At 51.4% G+C, this 14,945-nt stretch overlaps 2 protein-coding genes and 1 long non-coding RNA gene across 7 annotated transcripts in view; 1 reads left to right on the forward strand and 2 right to left on the reverse strand.

Moving 5' to 3' along the window:
- Window positions 1-14,945, reverse strand: part of LOC309518142 — a 169,915-nt gene that overhangs the window by 135,007 nt on the left and 19,963 nt on the right. The window lies entirely within an intron of this gene.
- LOC309518103 (thialysine N-epsilon-acetyltransferase-like) overlaps window positions 1-14,945 on the forward strand; it is a 195,170-nt gene that overhangs the window by 110,377 nt on the left and 69,848 nt on the right. The window lies entirely within an intron of this gene.
- Window positions 7,387-14,575, reverse strand: TMEM102 (transmembrane protein 102). Of its 5 annotated transcripts, XM_082197769.1 has the most exons (4): window positions 14,496-14,531; window positions 13,577-13,667; window positions 12,412-12,611; window positions 7,387-10,852 (listed from the first exon to the last, which is right to left on the reverse strand). In XM_082197769.1, exons 2-4 carry the CDS (start codon window positions 13,639-13,641, stop codon window positions 9,834-9,836), a joined length of 1,284 nt encoding a protein of 427 aa, XP_082053895.1. In that variant the 5' UTR covers window positions 13,642-13,667; window positions 14,496-14,531; the 3' UTR covers window positions 7,387-9,833. The 5 variants fall into 5 exon arrangements, with proteins under 5 accessions (XP_082053895.1, XP_082053898.1, XP_082053899.1 ...); XM_082197772.1 differs by lacking the exons at window positions 13,577-13,667; window positions 14,496-14,531 and adding an exon at window positions 14,548-14,575 and having other exon boundaries at window positions 12,412-12,677; XM_082197773.1 differs by lacking the exons at window positions 13,577-13,667; window positions 14,496-14,531 and adding an exon at window positions 14,537-14,566 and having other exon boundaries at window positions 12,412-12,677.

Here is a 14,945-nt window from a genome sequence, read left to right on the forward strand (position 1 = left end):
AGGGCTTTCAAGGTCAGCACCAACACTTTGAATTGTGCTCGGAAACGTACTGGGAGCCAATGTAGGTCTTTCAAGACCGGTGTTATGTGGTCTTGGCGGCCGCCCCCAGTCACCAGTCTAGCTGCCGCATTCTGGATTAGCTGTAGTTTCCGAGTCACCTTCAAAGGTAGCCCCACGTAGAGCGCATGGCAGTAGTCCATGCGGGAGATAACCAGAGCATGCACCACTCTGGTGAGACAGTCCGCAGGCAGGTAGGGTCTCATCCTGCTTCCCAGATGGAGCTGGAAGACAGCTGCTCCAGACACAGAATTGACCTGCGCCTCCATGGACAGCGGTGAGTCCAAAATGACTCCCAGGCTGCGCACCTGGTCCTTCAGGGGCACAGTCACCCCATTCAGGACCAGGGAGTCCCCCATACCCTCCCGCCCCCTGTCCCCCCAAAAGAGTACTTCTGTCTTGTCAGGATTCAACCTCAAATACAAAAACAACACTGGGTACCAGTCGCCCGACGCCACAGAAGGGTAGAGGGCTCCTGTGCTTGCAGGTTTCCCATGGGGGGGGGTAGAATCCGGTTGGCCCCCGTGAAAACAGAATGCAGGACTCTTTGGCCTGATCCGGCCGGCTCTGTTCTTAAATCCTAGCGAGAAACAAACAGCTAAAGCCATCGGCACATGCAAATCTTGTGTCCTCTTTTTGCTGGCTTAATAAGGACTCCCTTTGCCTCCGCCACCATCTGTCTGGACCCAGTCAATTTCATAACCAGCCCCGTTAAGCCGCAAAGGGTTGTTGTGTTTTAATTTCCCACTTTTTCCTCTTCCGAAAGCCAGGACATCTCGGCTCGCCCGGATTTCCATCGGCCTCCCAGGGTCAAAACTCTCTCTCTTTTTCGGGAAGGGTGCCAGAAAGGGGGCTTTAAAGATTAGTGCTGACATGAGGGATTTGAGAGTCGCCCGGAAGACGGAGGCAAGGCCAGAAGGGCGAGCGAGGCAGGGCCTACAACTCCCCCTCTCTCTCACCCACGTTTTGCAGCCGGGGAGGGCGAACAGAGGCAAGACTTTCCAGGAGGGGGAATTTCCGCCTGCAGCAGATTCTCCCCTGGGGAGGGACAAACTGCGCCCTGAAATAAATAAATTAAGGTCTTATGTATATAATACATATAATACGCCGGAGTGGTACCTATTTATCTACTTGCACATTGACGTGCTCTTGAACTGCTAGGTTGGCAGGAGCTGGGACCGAGCAACGGGAGCTCACCCTGTCATTGCGGGGATTCGAACCACCAACCTTCCGATCGTCCTAGGCTCTGTGGTTTAATCCACAGCGCCACCCACATCCCATTATGTGTATAATAAAGATTCATAAATGTACCAGGGAAAAACACGTACATAGATATATAGGCCACATGTCTGAAGCTACACAGGAGAGCAGCCATGAAACCATTTTGACTCCCAAACTGACCAGGTGTTTCCTCTGCAAGGTCAAATGGAAAAGCCTCCCCCTTGTCTTTTCCTTCACAAATCCTGTCTTGAGGGTATGTCTGTGTTTGAATAGGGTGTGAGCCTGTGACCTGGCCCAGGAACGAAGTATTTATCACTACAAAGGAATGGCCAGGCTCCCCAGGGTATCCAATCAAGTAAGCATTAACAGGTAACCTGCCAGACAGGAGGTAAACAACGCACTCAGATTTCTGCTGTAGACCACCCCTTCTGTGATGTAGGTATGATGTTTCTGGGGGTGGTCTTGATCTACAGGGTGGCAATTTCAAAAGTCTTTATAAGGCCTTGTGCACCATTGTTCTGGGTTCCTTCTCCTTTCCTGCGTGTGAAGGGGGGAATCCTGTTGCAAGAGATCAATAAAGATCAGGCTTATGAGCTGCTTTGCTTCTCAATATTCTCTGGTTGGCCTCTGCTATTTTCTCAGACCGATGGAGAACCTACAAAGGACTTTATAAGGGCTTTTGTGCCCCTCATAAGGGAATAAGGGCAGGTTTTTGTTTATAACAGCCCGCAAACAGATCCTTGCTTGACCTCTGGGTGCCCCGTAGGGAATCATTTTCCGAGGTGGATGCGCAGGGATGAGATTAAAGCCCTGAGATTTTTGCTCCAACCTGCTTTCTTTGATAGGGAAAGAGACCCTGTTTGCATGATTTCCCCATTTGCATATGCAAATAGGGCTTTGCTCTTTCCTACCCACCCCCCCTTCCCATTTTGGAAAGGAAGGGCTTTCTGACAGAGGATTGCATTTTCATAATCCAGGCAGGCTCCTGGCAGCTTCCAAAACTCCCAGTTCTACACCTGCCTCAGCGTATGCCTCTGAAGGCTTAGAAAGTTTCATTCTGGTTCCGCCAGACGGGCTAGATTTGAAATGAGCAGCTCAAGAGCCAAACCATAGAATCATAGAATCATAGAATAGAATCCTAGAGTTGGAAGAGACCACAAGGGCCATCGAGTCCAACCCCCTGCCAAGCAGGAAACACCATCAGAGCACTCCTGACATATGGTTGTCAAGCCTCTGCTTAAAGACCTCCAAAAGAGGAGACTCCACCACACTCCTTGGCAGCAAATTCCACTGTCAAACAGCTCTTACTGTCAGGAAGTTCTTCCTAAGGTTTAGGTGTAATCTTCTTTCTTGTAGTTTGGATCCATTGCTCCGTGTCCGCTTCTCTGGAGCAGCAGAAAACAACCTTTCTCCCTCCTCTATGTGACATCCTTTTATATATTTGAACATGGCTATCATATCACCCCTTAACCTCCTCTTCTCCAGGCTAAACATGCCCATCTTCTTCGGCGATCCCTCGTATCCGAGTAAGATTGTCTTCCATAAACGCGGTTTTAACAGTGAGTCCGTAAGTGACTGTGGGGGCCACACGTCCTTCTACAGTCCTTCCACAGTGGGGACATTGGTTTCCGGGTGGGAGTCCATCACGGTGTGGATTTGCCAAGCGTGCCTTCCTCTGAGCGCGTTTCTCCCTTGCGTCCTGAGTTCGAGTGTCTTCAAAGCCCATGACACCTTTGGTAAAGGCTGTTCTCCAACTGGAGCACTCGCAGGCCAGTGTTTCCCAATCGCCAGCATTTAAAGCTATGGTTTTCCCAGTACAGTGGTACCTCAGGTTACATATGCTTCATACGCTTCAGGTTACACACTCCACTAACCCAGAAATAGTACCTCGGGTTAAGAACTTTGCTTCAGGATAAGAGCAGAAATCGTGCTCCGGCGGTGCGGCAGCAGCAGGAGGCCCCATTAGCTAAAGTGGTGCTTCAGGTTAAGAACAGTTTTAGGTTAAGAACAGACCTCCGGAACGAATTAAGTACTTAACCCGAGGTATCACTGTAGTGATGTATGGAAGTGAGAGCTGGACCATAAAGAAGGCTGATCGCCGAAGAATGGATGCTTTTGAATTCTGGTGCTGGAGGAGACTCTTGAGAGTCCCATGGACTGCAAGAAGATCCAACCTCTCCATTCTGAAGGAAATCAGCCCTGAGTGCTCACTGGAAGGACAGATCCTGAAGCTGAGGCTCCAAGACTTTGGCCACCTCAGGAGAAGAGAAGGCTTCCTGGAAAAGACCCTGATTTTGGGAAAGATGGGGGGCACAAGGAGAAGGAGGGGACGACGGAGGACGAGATGGTGGGACAGTGTTCTCGAAGCTACCAGCATGAGTCTGACCAAACTGCGGGAGGCAGTGGAAGAGAGGAATGCCTGGTGTGCTCTGGTCCAGGGGGTCACCAAGAGGCAGACACGACTAAATGACTAAACAACAACAACAACAACATGGCCGGGGTATAAATAATAAATTATTATTATTATTATTATTATTATTATTATTATTATTATTATTATTATTATTATTAATTATTATTATTATTATTATTATTAGGCAGCTCTTATCTCCTCTCCACCACTACCCTCCTTGCAAGAATAATTTGATTTGTCACAAGGCTGGTTGGAAAAAAAAAAAGGGTTTATAAAAGCAATCCTCTGGCGCCCTCTGCAGGCAAGCCTAGAAAACACACCAGCAAACCCTCTTTGGATGCTAAGGGCTGCTTTCTGCAGCATGGAACTGGGCTCTGGACTACAACTCCCATGAGCGCCTGCCAGCATGCCAGGACATTTGGAGGGGACAGGATTGGAGAAAATCTGCCCTAGGGGGTTGCAGTGTGTGCATGCAGCCGTTTTCAGTTACCTGGAGGCGAAAATGTGGAGGGGGCCATTCCACGCCAAATCACCTGATTTTAATACTGGGCCATGCTCTCACAACTCAGATTTTCTTCAAAAAAAAATTATGTGCAGATGAGATAACCTCAAATTAATTTTTTTAGATTTTTTGGTCCAAAATCGGGTGCAGGAGAATTTTTTAAAAATTCTGATTTTGGGGCAATTTAGGCTAACTCCAATTTCTGCGTCAGTTTTTTTTGGGGGGGCTGTTTCGCTTATTTTTCAACCATTTGGGCTTATCTGGGTATCAAAATAAAGCTAATTGTGGTCTCTTTCAAAATAAGGTATACAAATTGTATTAAGTGCCGCAGAAAAGGGTCACCGGCCATTCAAAGTGAATTTTTGTCATTTTATTCCCGTTAGGTTCAATAAGCCATAGAGCGCAAACCACAACTATCACAGGCATCATAGTATTTTTTTGTAGAATGGGCTAACCACATACTTGTTATGTTTTAAAAATAAGGAGGGTGTTTTTTGTGGTTATAAAACAAATTGATTTTGATGTAAATTTTTCACCAAAAAAATTATTATTTGTACAGGTTTAAGGTCTCACTGAGCCTGAAATAACTCACACATTCGTGAGAATAGTTAAATTGTACCCTCTTAGGTTACAATGTCATCTGATATATTTTAAAAATTAAGTTTTATTGATTATTTAATTAAAAAACAAAGCACACGGCAACAGGTGATTTGGCGTGGAATGACCCGGAAGAGAGAGGTTTTTTGGCTCAGGGCGGCCAACTTTCCAGTTAGCATCTGTTACTGTGCCTGCAAAGCGCAGTGGGATCTGCACAGGTTAGCCCAGCAATCACACCCTGTTCCTCATCCAGAGAAAACATTAGCTGCTCGTATCTCCCCATTGGGCTGCTGCCGAAAGCACAGGAGCAGTCACAGCCACGGTCAGTTGGCAACCCCTCTTTTGTAAATCAAGGATTCGGTAGGGTGAAGAGCAGAAAGTTCAAACGCCTCTGTGTATATTGAAGACTTGGTTGTCCAAAAATAAAAATAAAAAAGGAACTCAAGCTGGAGTCCTCCAGATGTTTGGGTCTGAAGGAATGGGTTTCCCAAACCCCAAAATCTGACTGTGCAGTCAGTCTGAAACGGGCCCCCAAATCCCCATTTTTCCTTCTCCAAGGGTGCATTAGCTAAAAACCATTAACTTGAGCTCTTGAGCAAATGTGTAACAGGAACCCAGCTGTATAAACAGAGATCTCTCCTTTATCAGTCTGTGACGCCTAATGAATCATAGAATCATAGAGTTGGAAGAGACCCCAAGGGCCATCGAGTCCAACCCCCTGCCAAGCAGGAAACACCATCAGAGCACTCCTGACATATGGTTGTCAAGCCTCTGCTTAAAGACCTCCAAAGGAGGAGACTCCACCACACTCCCTGGCAGCAAATTCCACTGTCAAACAGCTCTTACTGTCAGGAAGTTCTTCCTAATGTTTAGGTGGAATCTTCTTTCTTGTAGTTTGGATCCATTGCTCCGTGTCCGCTTCTCTGGAGCAGCAGAAAACAACCTTTCTCCCTCCTCTATGTGACATCCTTTTATATATTTGAACATGGCTATCATATCACCCCTTAACCTCCTCTTCTCCAGGCTAAACATGCCCAGCTCCCTTAGCCGTTCCTCATAAGGCATCGTTTCCAGGCCTTTGACCATTTTGGTTGCCCTCCTCTGGACACGTTCCAGTTGGTCAGTGTCCTTCTTGAACTGTGGTGCCCAGAACTGGACACAGTACTCCAGGTGAGGTCTGACCAGAGCAGAATACAGTGGCACTATTACTTCCCTTGATCTAGATGCTATACTCCTATTGATGCATCCCAGAATTGCATTGGCTTTTTTAGCTGCCGCGTCACACTGTTGGCTCATGTCAAGTTTGTGGTCAACCAAGACTCCTAGATCCTTTTCACATGTACTGCTCTCAAGCCAGGTGTCACCCATCTTGTATTTGTGCCTCTCATTTTTTTTGCCCTGCCTCTCATTTTTTTTGCCCAATGAATGGCCTTGTCAGTTCCAAAGTGGAGCAGGAATGGCACATCTGGGTCTTATCTTACATCCTGACCACACTGACGCACAGACCTTGTCAGCCCCCCGGGAATGGTGCCAGGAGTGCTCTTAGAGTTGGTGACCTTCTTACCCCAAGATAAGGAATACAGGAACAGGAACACCCCTTTATGGTCAAGAGTACTGGAGCAGGAACATCTGTTTATGGTCATGGATGTCAACTTACGTGTATAAGCTGATGTGGCTGGATTCCTGGGGAGGGGGCAAGGGGACCAGAAAGGGTACCGTATTTTTCGTCCTATAGGACGCACCTCGTTTTTTGGGGGGGGAGAAATGAATTTTAAAAAATTATTTCCCCCCCCCTGGCTGCCGCCCCAAGCCTTGCACTCACCTGCCCGAAGCAGGGGGCACCTTCCGGAGGGCTCCCCGTGCTTCGGGTGACAGGCTGCCGCCCCAAGCCTCGCGCACCCGGCGGGACCTCCTGCCGGGCATGCGAGGCTTGCAGACACTCGCCCAAGGCACGGGGAGCCCTCCGGAGGGCTCCCCGTGCTTCGGGCGACAGGCTGCCGCCCCAAGCCTTGCGCGCTCGGCGGGACCTCCTGCCGGGTGCGCAAGGCTTGCGGACACTCGCCGGGGCTGCAGGCTGCTGCCCGCAAGCCTTGTGAGCCCGTGGGAACTCCCACCGGGCTTGCAAGGCTTGCGGATAGCTTCCTGAAGCCTGGAGAGTGAGAGGGGTCGGTGCGCACCTACCGCTCTCGCTCTCCAGGCTGTAGCGAAAGCCTGCATTCGCCCCATAGGACGCACACACATTTCCCCTTCATTTTTGGAGGGGAAAAAGTGCGTCCTATGGGGCGAAAAATACGGTATATAATCTGTGTGTAACTGCTCTTTAAGTGCTCTTGCTGTGAACTGACCACGCAAGTGCCTTCTGCTATCCGGAGAGCAGAATAAACTCTTTCTCTGAACCAACCCTCGGTGTCATTTGACTTCCTTCCTCCCGTCCGGGAGCAACGCTCACCCAACCAATCGGTAAAGTCTAATAAGGCTACAGGTCTACAACTCCCATCTGGCTGGGTGCAGATGGTGGGAATTGTAGTGCCAAACAGGTTGGCGGAAGCTGATACAGCCATTTCTACCCGACACAAACCAGCCTCTTTTGCCCTGCTCAAATGGCAACGTTAGTCGTCCTTTATTGCATATTATTCACCTCGCGTACAAAGATCGCTGCTGAATATAAGACACAATTTCTCCCAAGGCCTATGAAGCACATTCCGCTTTTTACAAAAAATCTCATTATCGTCCTTCGATATCGATTTTAGAGCCACGATTTCAAGATGTCGGCGCCAAATCTGACCGAAAGGTTTGGCCTATGAATACCCGTGTTTGGCATTCAGTTAAACAGGGTTGTTCAGTTGTTTTACTCAAGAGTAGATTCCCTGGAGTTAGTAAACATAACTAATAAATTGACCGCCTGCAAACGACCCTTCTCCAAAAATGCAATTTCCGCAAGGATAGCGACGTGGTTCCTGAGCTCCTAACTCGCACCCGCCTTGACCGGCATGCCCAACGGTCAGCGATTATGAGAGTTATGGGGCAGCCTTGGCCAGCCGGGTGCAAATCAATCTGTTTTGGACTACAGTTCCCATAAGCCACCAGCACCAGCCTCCTGCGCCAGTGGAGGCTGATGGGAATTGTAGTCCAAAGCAAATCAATTTGCACCTGGCTGGCCAAGGCTGCCCTATAACTCTCATAGTCCCTGACCGCTGGGCATGCTGGTCAAGGCGGGTGCAAGCCCAGGCACCACGTTGCTATCCCTGCGGCAATCGCATTTTGGACTACGGTTCCCATTAGCCACTAGCCCCATCCTCCTGCGCCAGCGGAGGCTGATGGGAATTGTAGTCCAAAGCACACCCAGAGGTCGCCGGGTTGTGGGGCAGGGAGGCTGTTTGATGGAAATCCTTGACGGTGTGGGTCTCTGACCCAAGGCTTTACCCAACCCCAAAGAAACAGGAGTTGATGTTAATTTTTTTAGTGCTTAAGCAGAGGTTGGGGGCGTCAACAGTCGAATGGCAGCGTCCCCCTCCATCCCATATAGGAAATCCATCTAAAAATCTGTCTAAATTTTTTTTAGACAGCCCCACTGAGTCGCCCTGTGGCCTCTCTCTTTGGCAAGGCGCTACACCGGTAGAACAGCAGCCCGAAGTTGCATACCCAAAAGCAAGAGGAGCGCCCCAGGCGCATTGCATCGGTTTTTGACATCGGTTTAAGGCACAATTGAAGGTTGTGGGGTGCAAAGTCCCGTCTCCCCGATCCTGTGGCTCTGCCCCATTAGATTTGCGTCCCCCTTTTCTGCCCCCCGACTCCAATGGTTTGCACCCTTCCTCTTAACCTGGGGGACCTGTAACACACCAGGCATACGGCTCCCATCATATCTGACCGCTGGGCGCGCTTGCCAGGGCCGGGAGGGTGTGGGAGTTGTAGTTCAGGACCCTACAGATGTGGGGAAAAGGTGGGCAGGAGAGGTTGTGATAATTCAGCCGCCCAGTTTCGTTTAGGGCCCCATCTGTGCCGTTGTCTTCCAAGTTCTCTTATACCGCCTTAACCGTCCTGGCTCCGCCCACCTCCGACAAGAATCTTGGGAGTTGTAGTTTGTTAAGGGCGCTGAGAGTTGTGAGGAGACCCCTGTATTCCCGTCACAGAGCTATAAGTCCCAGAGTCCTACGGAAGAGGTATTGATTGTTAAACATCCGAGAGGAATTAGGGAGGAATCTTCAGACAACACTCAGCAAATTTAGCAAACTATAGTTCCCGGGATTCTTCGGCGGGGGAGCCATGGCTGTTTAAAGAGGTATGATCCTGTATTAAAGATATGGTGTGATGAGGTAATGGTAAGAGAATTCGGGAACTTCTTCTTGGCCACATTGAAACTGCCGTGGTTTGGGGAATTCTGGGAGCTGAAGTTTGTTACAGACAGTGCTTTTTTCTGGGGGTACGCATACCCATAAACATTTTGTGAATCTAATGGGAGAAGAAACTACCGGTAATTTTTTAAAAAATGAAATAGTTTCTTCTCCATCACGGTGAATCGTCTGTTCCGTTGCTGTCCATTTACTGTATTTATTTACCGCGATTTGAACGATAAAAATGGTGGTTTTCTGGAGTCAAAAGGAGGGGACCCCTAAACATTTTTTTAAAGAAAAAAAGCACTGGTTACGGGTTATCAAGATTTACTTGGAGACCCCCATATTCCCACCCCGGAGCTATGATTCCCAAAGAAGGGAGACGGTTTGACAATCCCCTCTGGCAATTGTAGCGCTATGGGGGGTCCCCTCCCAAACCTCAGCACTGTTAATAGCGGACAGCTCCCAGAATCCTTTGGGGCAGCGGTTCTCAGCCTGTGGGTCCCCTGTGGACTACAACTCCTATCATCCCTGAGCTCTGGCCTTGCTAGCTAGGGATGATGGGAGTTGTAGTCCAATAACCTCTGGGGACCCACAGGCTGAGAAAGGCTGCATTGGGGCGAAGCCATGATTGCTTCACCAACGGGCAAAGGCGGCCCTCGTTGGCACCATTTTTCCACCTGAAGCCAAAGTGCCCGTTCCGTGGAAGGGGTCACGGCGCCGCGGGGGACGCACCCCGCTCCCTGAAGGCCTTGGCCAACCGCTTGGCTTCCTTGGCGCCTTCAACGGCTCGCCGGAGGAACCGGCACGGGTCGGCCCTCACCCAGGCGACCTCCCGGGCCAGGCCCTCGAGGGCCGGCCGAGCAAGCCCTTCCAGAAGGTTCCACTGCGGCAGGAAGTAGCTGGGGAGGCGCCGGTGCGCCAAGCCGGCGGAGAGGTCATCCAAAAGGCCCAGCAAGGCGTGCGCCGCGTTCTCGTCCCGGCCGAGGTAGCTGGACGGCAGCCGCTCGCACGACCACAACGCCAAGGTGAAGAGGTGGTAGGGCCCCAGGCCTTCGCGCAGGTCGCAGCCCAGCATGGCCATGGCGGCCCGGAGGGCACGGAGAAGGGGCGGGGGCAGGATGCGGCGGAGGTGCAGCTCGCTGGCCGAAAAGGCCAGGCGCCAGGCGCCGAAGGACGCAGACGGTATGAGGTAAAAGCTGCCGGCCGCTTCTTCGTCCGTCATTTTGCCGTCCCAGAAATGGGCTTGTGCCAACCACGACTGGGCAACTTCCGGCCAGCCCTTGAAGGCCACAACCGGGAGGATGTCGTAGAGGACGCGGTGAAGCCCGACGCGGACAATCAGTGAGGTGATGGAGCCGCGCCGCACGACCCGGACGTCCTCGTCGGCGGGGAAGGAGCGTGAGAGCCACTCGCAAACCAGCTCGGCCGACAGGTGGCCCTCGTCGCCCGAGCAACAGTCCGCCCAGCAGGTCAGCGTCTCGGGGCCGAAGGGCCGGAGGCTGATCTGCGCGTGGCCCGGGGGGCTCTGCTTCATGTCCAAGGTGACGGGGACCCCGGCGGCGCTCAGGACGGGCACCAGGAGGGTGAAGTCAGCGTCGTAGTCGCCCCCGGCAGAAAGAGGGCGGAGGGTGCCAGGATCGGCATGGATGGTGCCCCGCTGGGCTCCGCCGGACAGGATCAAGTAGCGGTTGATGGGAGGAAGCTTTCCCTCGCATTTCTGGACCTGACCTGGGGGGAGGAAAGAAGAAACAGGAGACTTGAGACCCCTGTTTGACCCCCTAATTTGGGGGGACTGGTTCGCCCAGCCCTCCCTTAGCAAATGGTTCTCCCTCTGCCTGGAAAGACCCCCACGGATCGTGTCCAAGGAGGTTCTGGTCAGCTGTTGCTGTTGGCATCCGCCTGTCTCGAGAGACAATGGAGTGTACCTCCGGGGGTGAAGTCAAACCAGCAAGGGAGTGTGCCTGGGGGGGGGAGTCAAACTGACAATGGAGTGCTCTTCTGGGGTGAAGTCAAACGGACAATGGAGTTCGCCACTGGGGGGGAAGTCAAATCAACAATGGAGTGTGCCTCCGGGGGTGAAGTCAAACTGTTTCGTTAGCAGCTCCGAAGTGACTTCCCTGGGGCACAAGTCTAGACAGTGGGGGTGTGTGTGTCCAGGGCTGCCCAAATTTCAAGACCCTCCTCTCGGTCTCGCTGATGTGGTCCAAAGGAAAGCAAGATGTTTGGCACCAGCCTGGCTGCAAGAGTTGCTGGAAGGAGGCGTACGAGGCCTCATCCAACCATCCCAGCTCTACTACCAGCTTCATCCGGTACGCGGGATGAGACCCTCTCTGCCCGCAGACTGTCTCACCAGAGTGGCGCATGCTCTGGTTGGACTACAGCAATGCACTCTACGTGGGGCTACCTTTGAAGGTGACCCAGAAACTGCAATTAATCCAGAATGCGGCAGCTAGACTGGGGACTGGGAGACCATATAACACCAGTCCTGAAAGACCTCCATTGGCTCCCAGTACATTTCTGAGCACAATTCAAAGTGTTGGTGCTCACCTTGAAAGCCCTAAACGGCCTCAAAGGCCCAGGATACCTGAAGGAGCGCCTCCACCCCCGTCACTCAGCCTGGACACTGAGGTCCAGCTCCGAGGGCCTTCTGGCGGTTCCCTCCCTGTGAGAAGTGACATCACAGGGAACCAGGCAGAGGGCCTTCTCGGTGGTGGCGCCCGCCCTGTGGAACGCCCTTCCATCAGATGTCAAGGAAATAAACAGCTACCTGACTTTTAGAAGACATCTGAAGGCAGTCTTGATCAAGAACATTTTTAATGTTTCATCCCTTTTTTATTACTATTACAGTGGTGCCTCGGGTTACAGACGCTTCAGGTTACAGACTCCGCTAACCCAGAAATAGTACCTCGGGTTAAGAACTTTGCTTCAGGGCGAGAAGCGGGAGGCCCCATTAGCTAAAGCGGTGCTTCAGGTTAAGAACAGTTTCAGGTTAAGAACGGACCTCCAGAACGAATTAAGTTCTTAACCCGAGGTACCACTGTATTAATGTTCTGCTGGGAGCTGTTCAGAGCAGGTGGAGAAACTCAGCCAGATGGGCGGGGTATAAATATATTATTATGATTATGATTATTATTAGTGTAGGGTTTTCTTCTCCCAAAGATATCCCGCAAGGCAGTAGAAGTTTAGGATCAGAGTTTTCCTACATGGGCTCCCTTCCCAGGCTGACCGTCTCCCTCTGTCCCCCTCTCCCAAACACCTTCCCCCCTTTCCAGGGTCCAGCCACTCACCCAGCAAGGAGAAAACCTTATCCTTTGCACGGTGGAGTTCCGGGGCGTCCCGGACGCCTGGGTCCCTGGCCTCGTATTCTTGGATGAGCTGGTTGATCTCTTCGATGCGTGCCCCGGAACGGAAATCCAGGTCTGTGAGAGGCTTGGCAGGGGCCGGCTTGGGCTTGGGGGGGTCCCCGAAAAGGGATGCCATCCCCCCGCTTTCCAGCAGGACGAACAGAGAGAGGGAGAGAGAAAGAAAAGAGGGGGGGTGATCTCCTCACGACCTTCATTGGAAGAGAGAAATGACTTGAGAAGGAGGTAGGATCCTGATACTGCAGCCAGGGCTCCCATTGAGACTGGCGGGGGGGGGGGTGGAAAGACCCCCAGCTTATTCTAGGTATATTTAAAGCATGCACACGCTGCAAAAAGTGGGCAGTGCTGTGTGGTGGTTAGAGCGTTGGACTAGGACCTGGGGAAGAGACCCGGGTTCCAATCCCTACTCACTGGGAGACTCACTGTGGTGGCTGTTTCTGATGAATATTAAGAAATAAATTCACGGCTGGCAAAATCCCAACATTTGACTTTGATTGGCACAGACTAGTGTTTTTTTTAAAATGTTTAAAATGTTTATTTTTTACCAACAACCAAACACAAACATTGAAACCTCCCCCAGGCGGCTGATATATTGGGTAAAGGTAAAGGGACCCCTGACCATTAGGTCCAGTCGTGACCGACTCTGGGGTTGCGGCGCTCATCTCGCTTTAGTGGCCGAGGGAGCCGGTGTTTGTCTGCAGACAGTTTCCGGGTCATGTGGCCAGCATGACTAAGCCGCTTCTGGCGAACCAGAGCAGCGCACGGAAACGCCGCTTACCTTCCTGCCAGAGCAGTACCTATTTATCTACTTGCACTTTGACGTGCTTTCGAACTGCTAGGTTGGCAGGAGCAGGGACCGAGCAACGGGAGCTCACCCTGTTGCGGGGATTCGAACCACTGACCTTCTGATCGGCAAGTTCTAGGCTCTGTGGTTTAACCCACAGCGCCACCCGTGTCGGTACATTGGGTATACATAATCAAAAATAACATATTCAAATAACCATATGTACAATTTTATATACGTTAACACTCCTCTCTCCACAAGATTTAACTTTTAACATTTTAATTGCCCCAAATTGTTCAAACCTACCCAAATAATTCCAATATCTTCTCAAATCGATCCTCCTCTTTCTCACTGACCTTAAACGCTTTCATTCTGTGGATCTTCACAGCTAGATATTCTAAAATTATAATATTATTCAGTTTTTTGCTCCGCTGGTTCACCCCTAGCTCCTCTGCATTTTTCCAATTACTTGCTATAACCTGTTTGGCTGCAGTTCCCATCAATTTTACCCACTTACAATCCTCTTTTGTTTTTAACTGGGATTAGAAAAACCATTAATTTAGATATTCCCACCTTCCTGCCCACAATTCTCGATTTTTCTATACCTGATTGGTACTGACTAGTAGACCTCTTTGTTATATTCTGGCCCGGCTTCAAAGTGAACCTTTTCCTCCCTGTTCCGACATCGCGCAAAACATTTCGATTCCCTCGCCAAGAAAGAACCCCGGGAGCTGTGCTTTATCCAGGCTGCTCGGAGCTGTAGCCGGGGTCAAACTACAGTTCGCAACACCTGGTTAAACTACATTTCCCACGGATCGTTTTGGGCGGCGATGGAGGAGAGGGGAAAGGTGCTTTTCCGCGTCTGGTGAGACGCAGGTGGAGGAGGAGGAGGGTGCTAGCGGGCGGTGCCACCCCTGGGCTGCTTGCCAGCAAAAAGACAGGCAGGTAGGTGGGTAGGTAGGTAGGTAGGTGGGTGGGAGCTAGCCGAGGGCCGGCTCAGGTGGGTGCGCTCGCCCTCGGGGGCCAGACTCCGCTGGAAATATCTCGGATCTGGATGCGCAAGGGCGGAGAATGGCTCTGCCGGCGCACCTGGGCGCGCGATGGAGACCATCGCACAGGTAAAAGGCAGGTGCCCCTCCCTCCCTCCTTTCTCCTCCCTCTCTCCCCCTTCCTCCTTTTCTTTTCCTCTCCTCCCCTTCCCTCCCTCTCCCCCTCCGGCTGCTACCTGCTCCGCCGAGGAAATCCAGGAAACCCCATCCCGCTCACCTGCAACTTACCTGCCCAAGCGGAGGGCGCGCCCACAGCTCCTAAGCACCCTGGGAAATGTAGTTTCTCCCCACTGACTCCCGCTCCCAGGCGTGTCCCAAAGCATGCTGGGAAACGTAGTCTTTCCCCCCCAACCTTTTTCTTTTTAAAGCGCTCTCAAAAGGTCCTCCAAGGCGCTTTGGGTAGTTTTGTCCAAAGCGAAGTCTTGGCTCTATTTTCTACATCCAGGGCTAATTCAGTGCAGTACTAACAACCCTGGGACGTCTATTTTTTTCTCTCTTGGTCCCTCCAGCTGCAGTTGTAGTTTTTAATGTGGGTTTCCAAAATGCCTGCCTTGTGACTCCTGCCCGCCTGGCCCTTGGGTCCTTCCCAACTCTGCAATTCTGTGATTCTATGGATGCAAATACCT

This window comes from Podarcis vaucheri (assembly GCF_965113315.1).
Source record: "Podarcis vaucheri genome assembly, chromosome: 13".
In the NCBI taxonomy this organism is placed as follows: Eukaryota; Metazoa; Chordata; class Lepidosauria; order Squamata; family Lacertidae; genus Podarcis; species Podarcis vaucheri.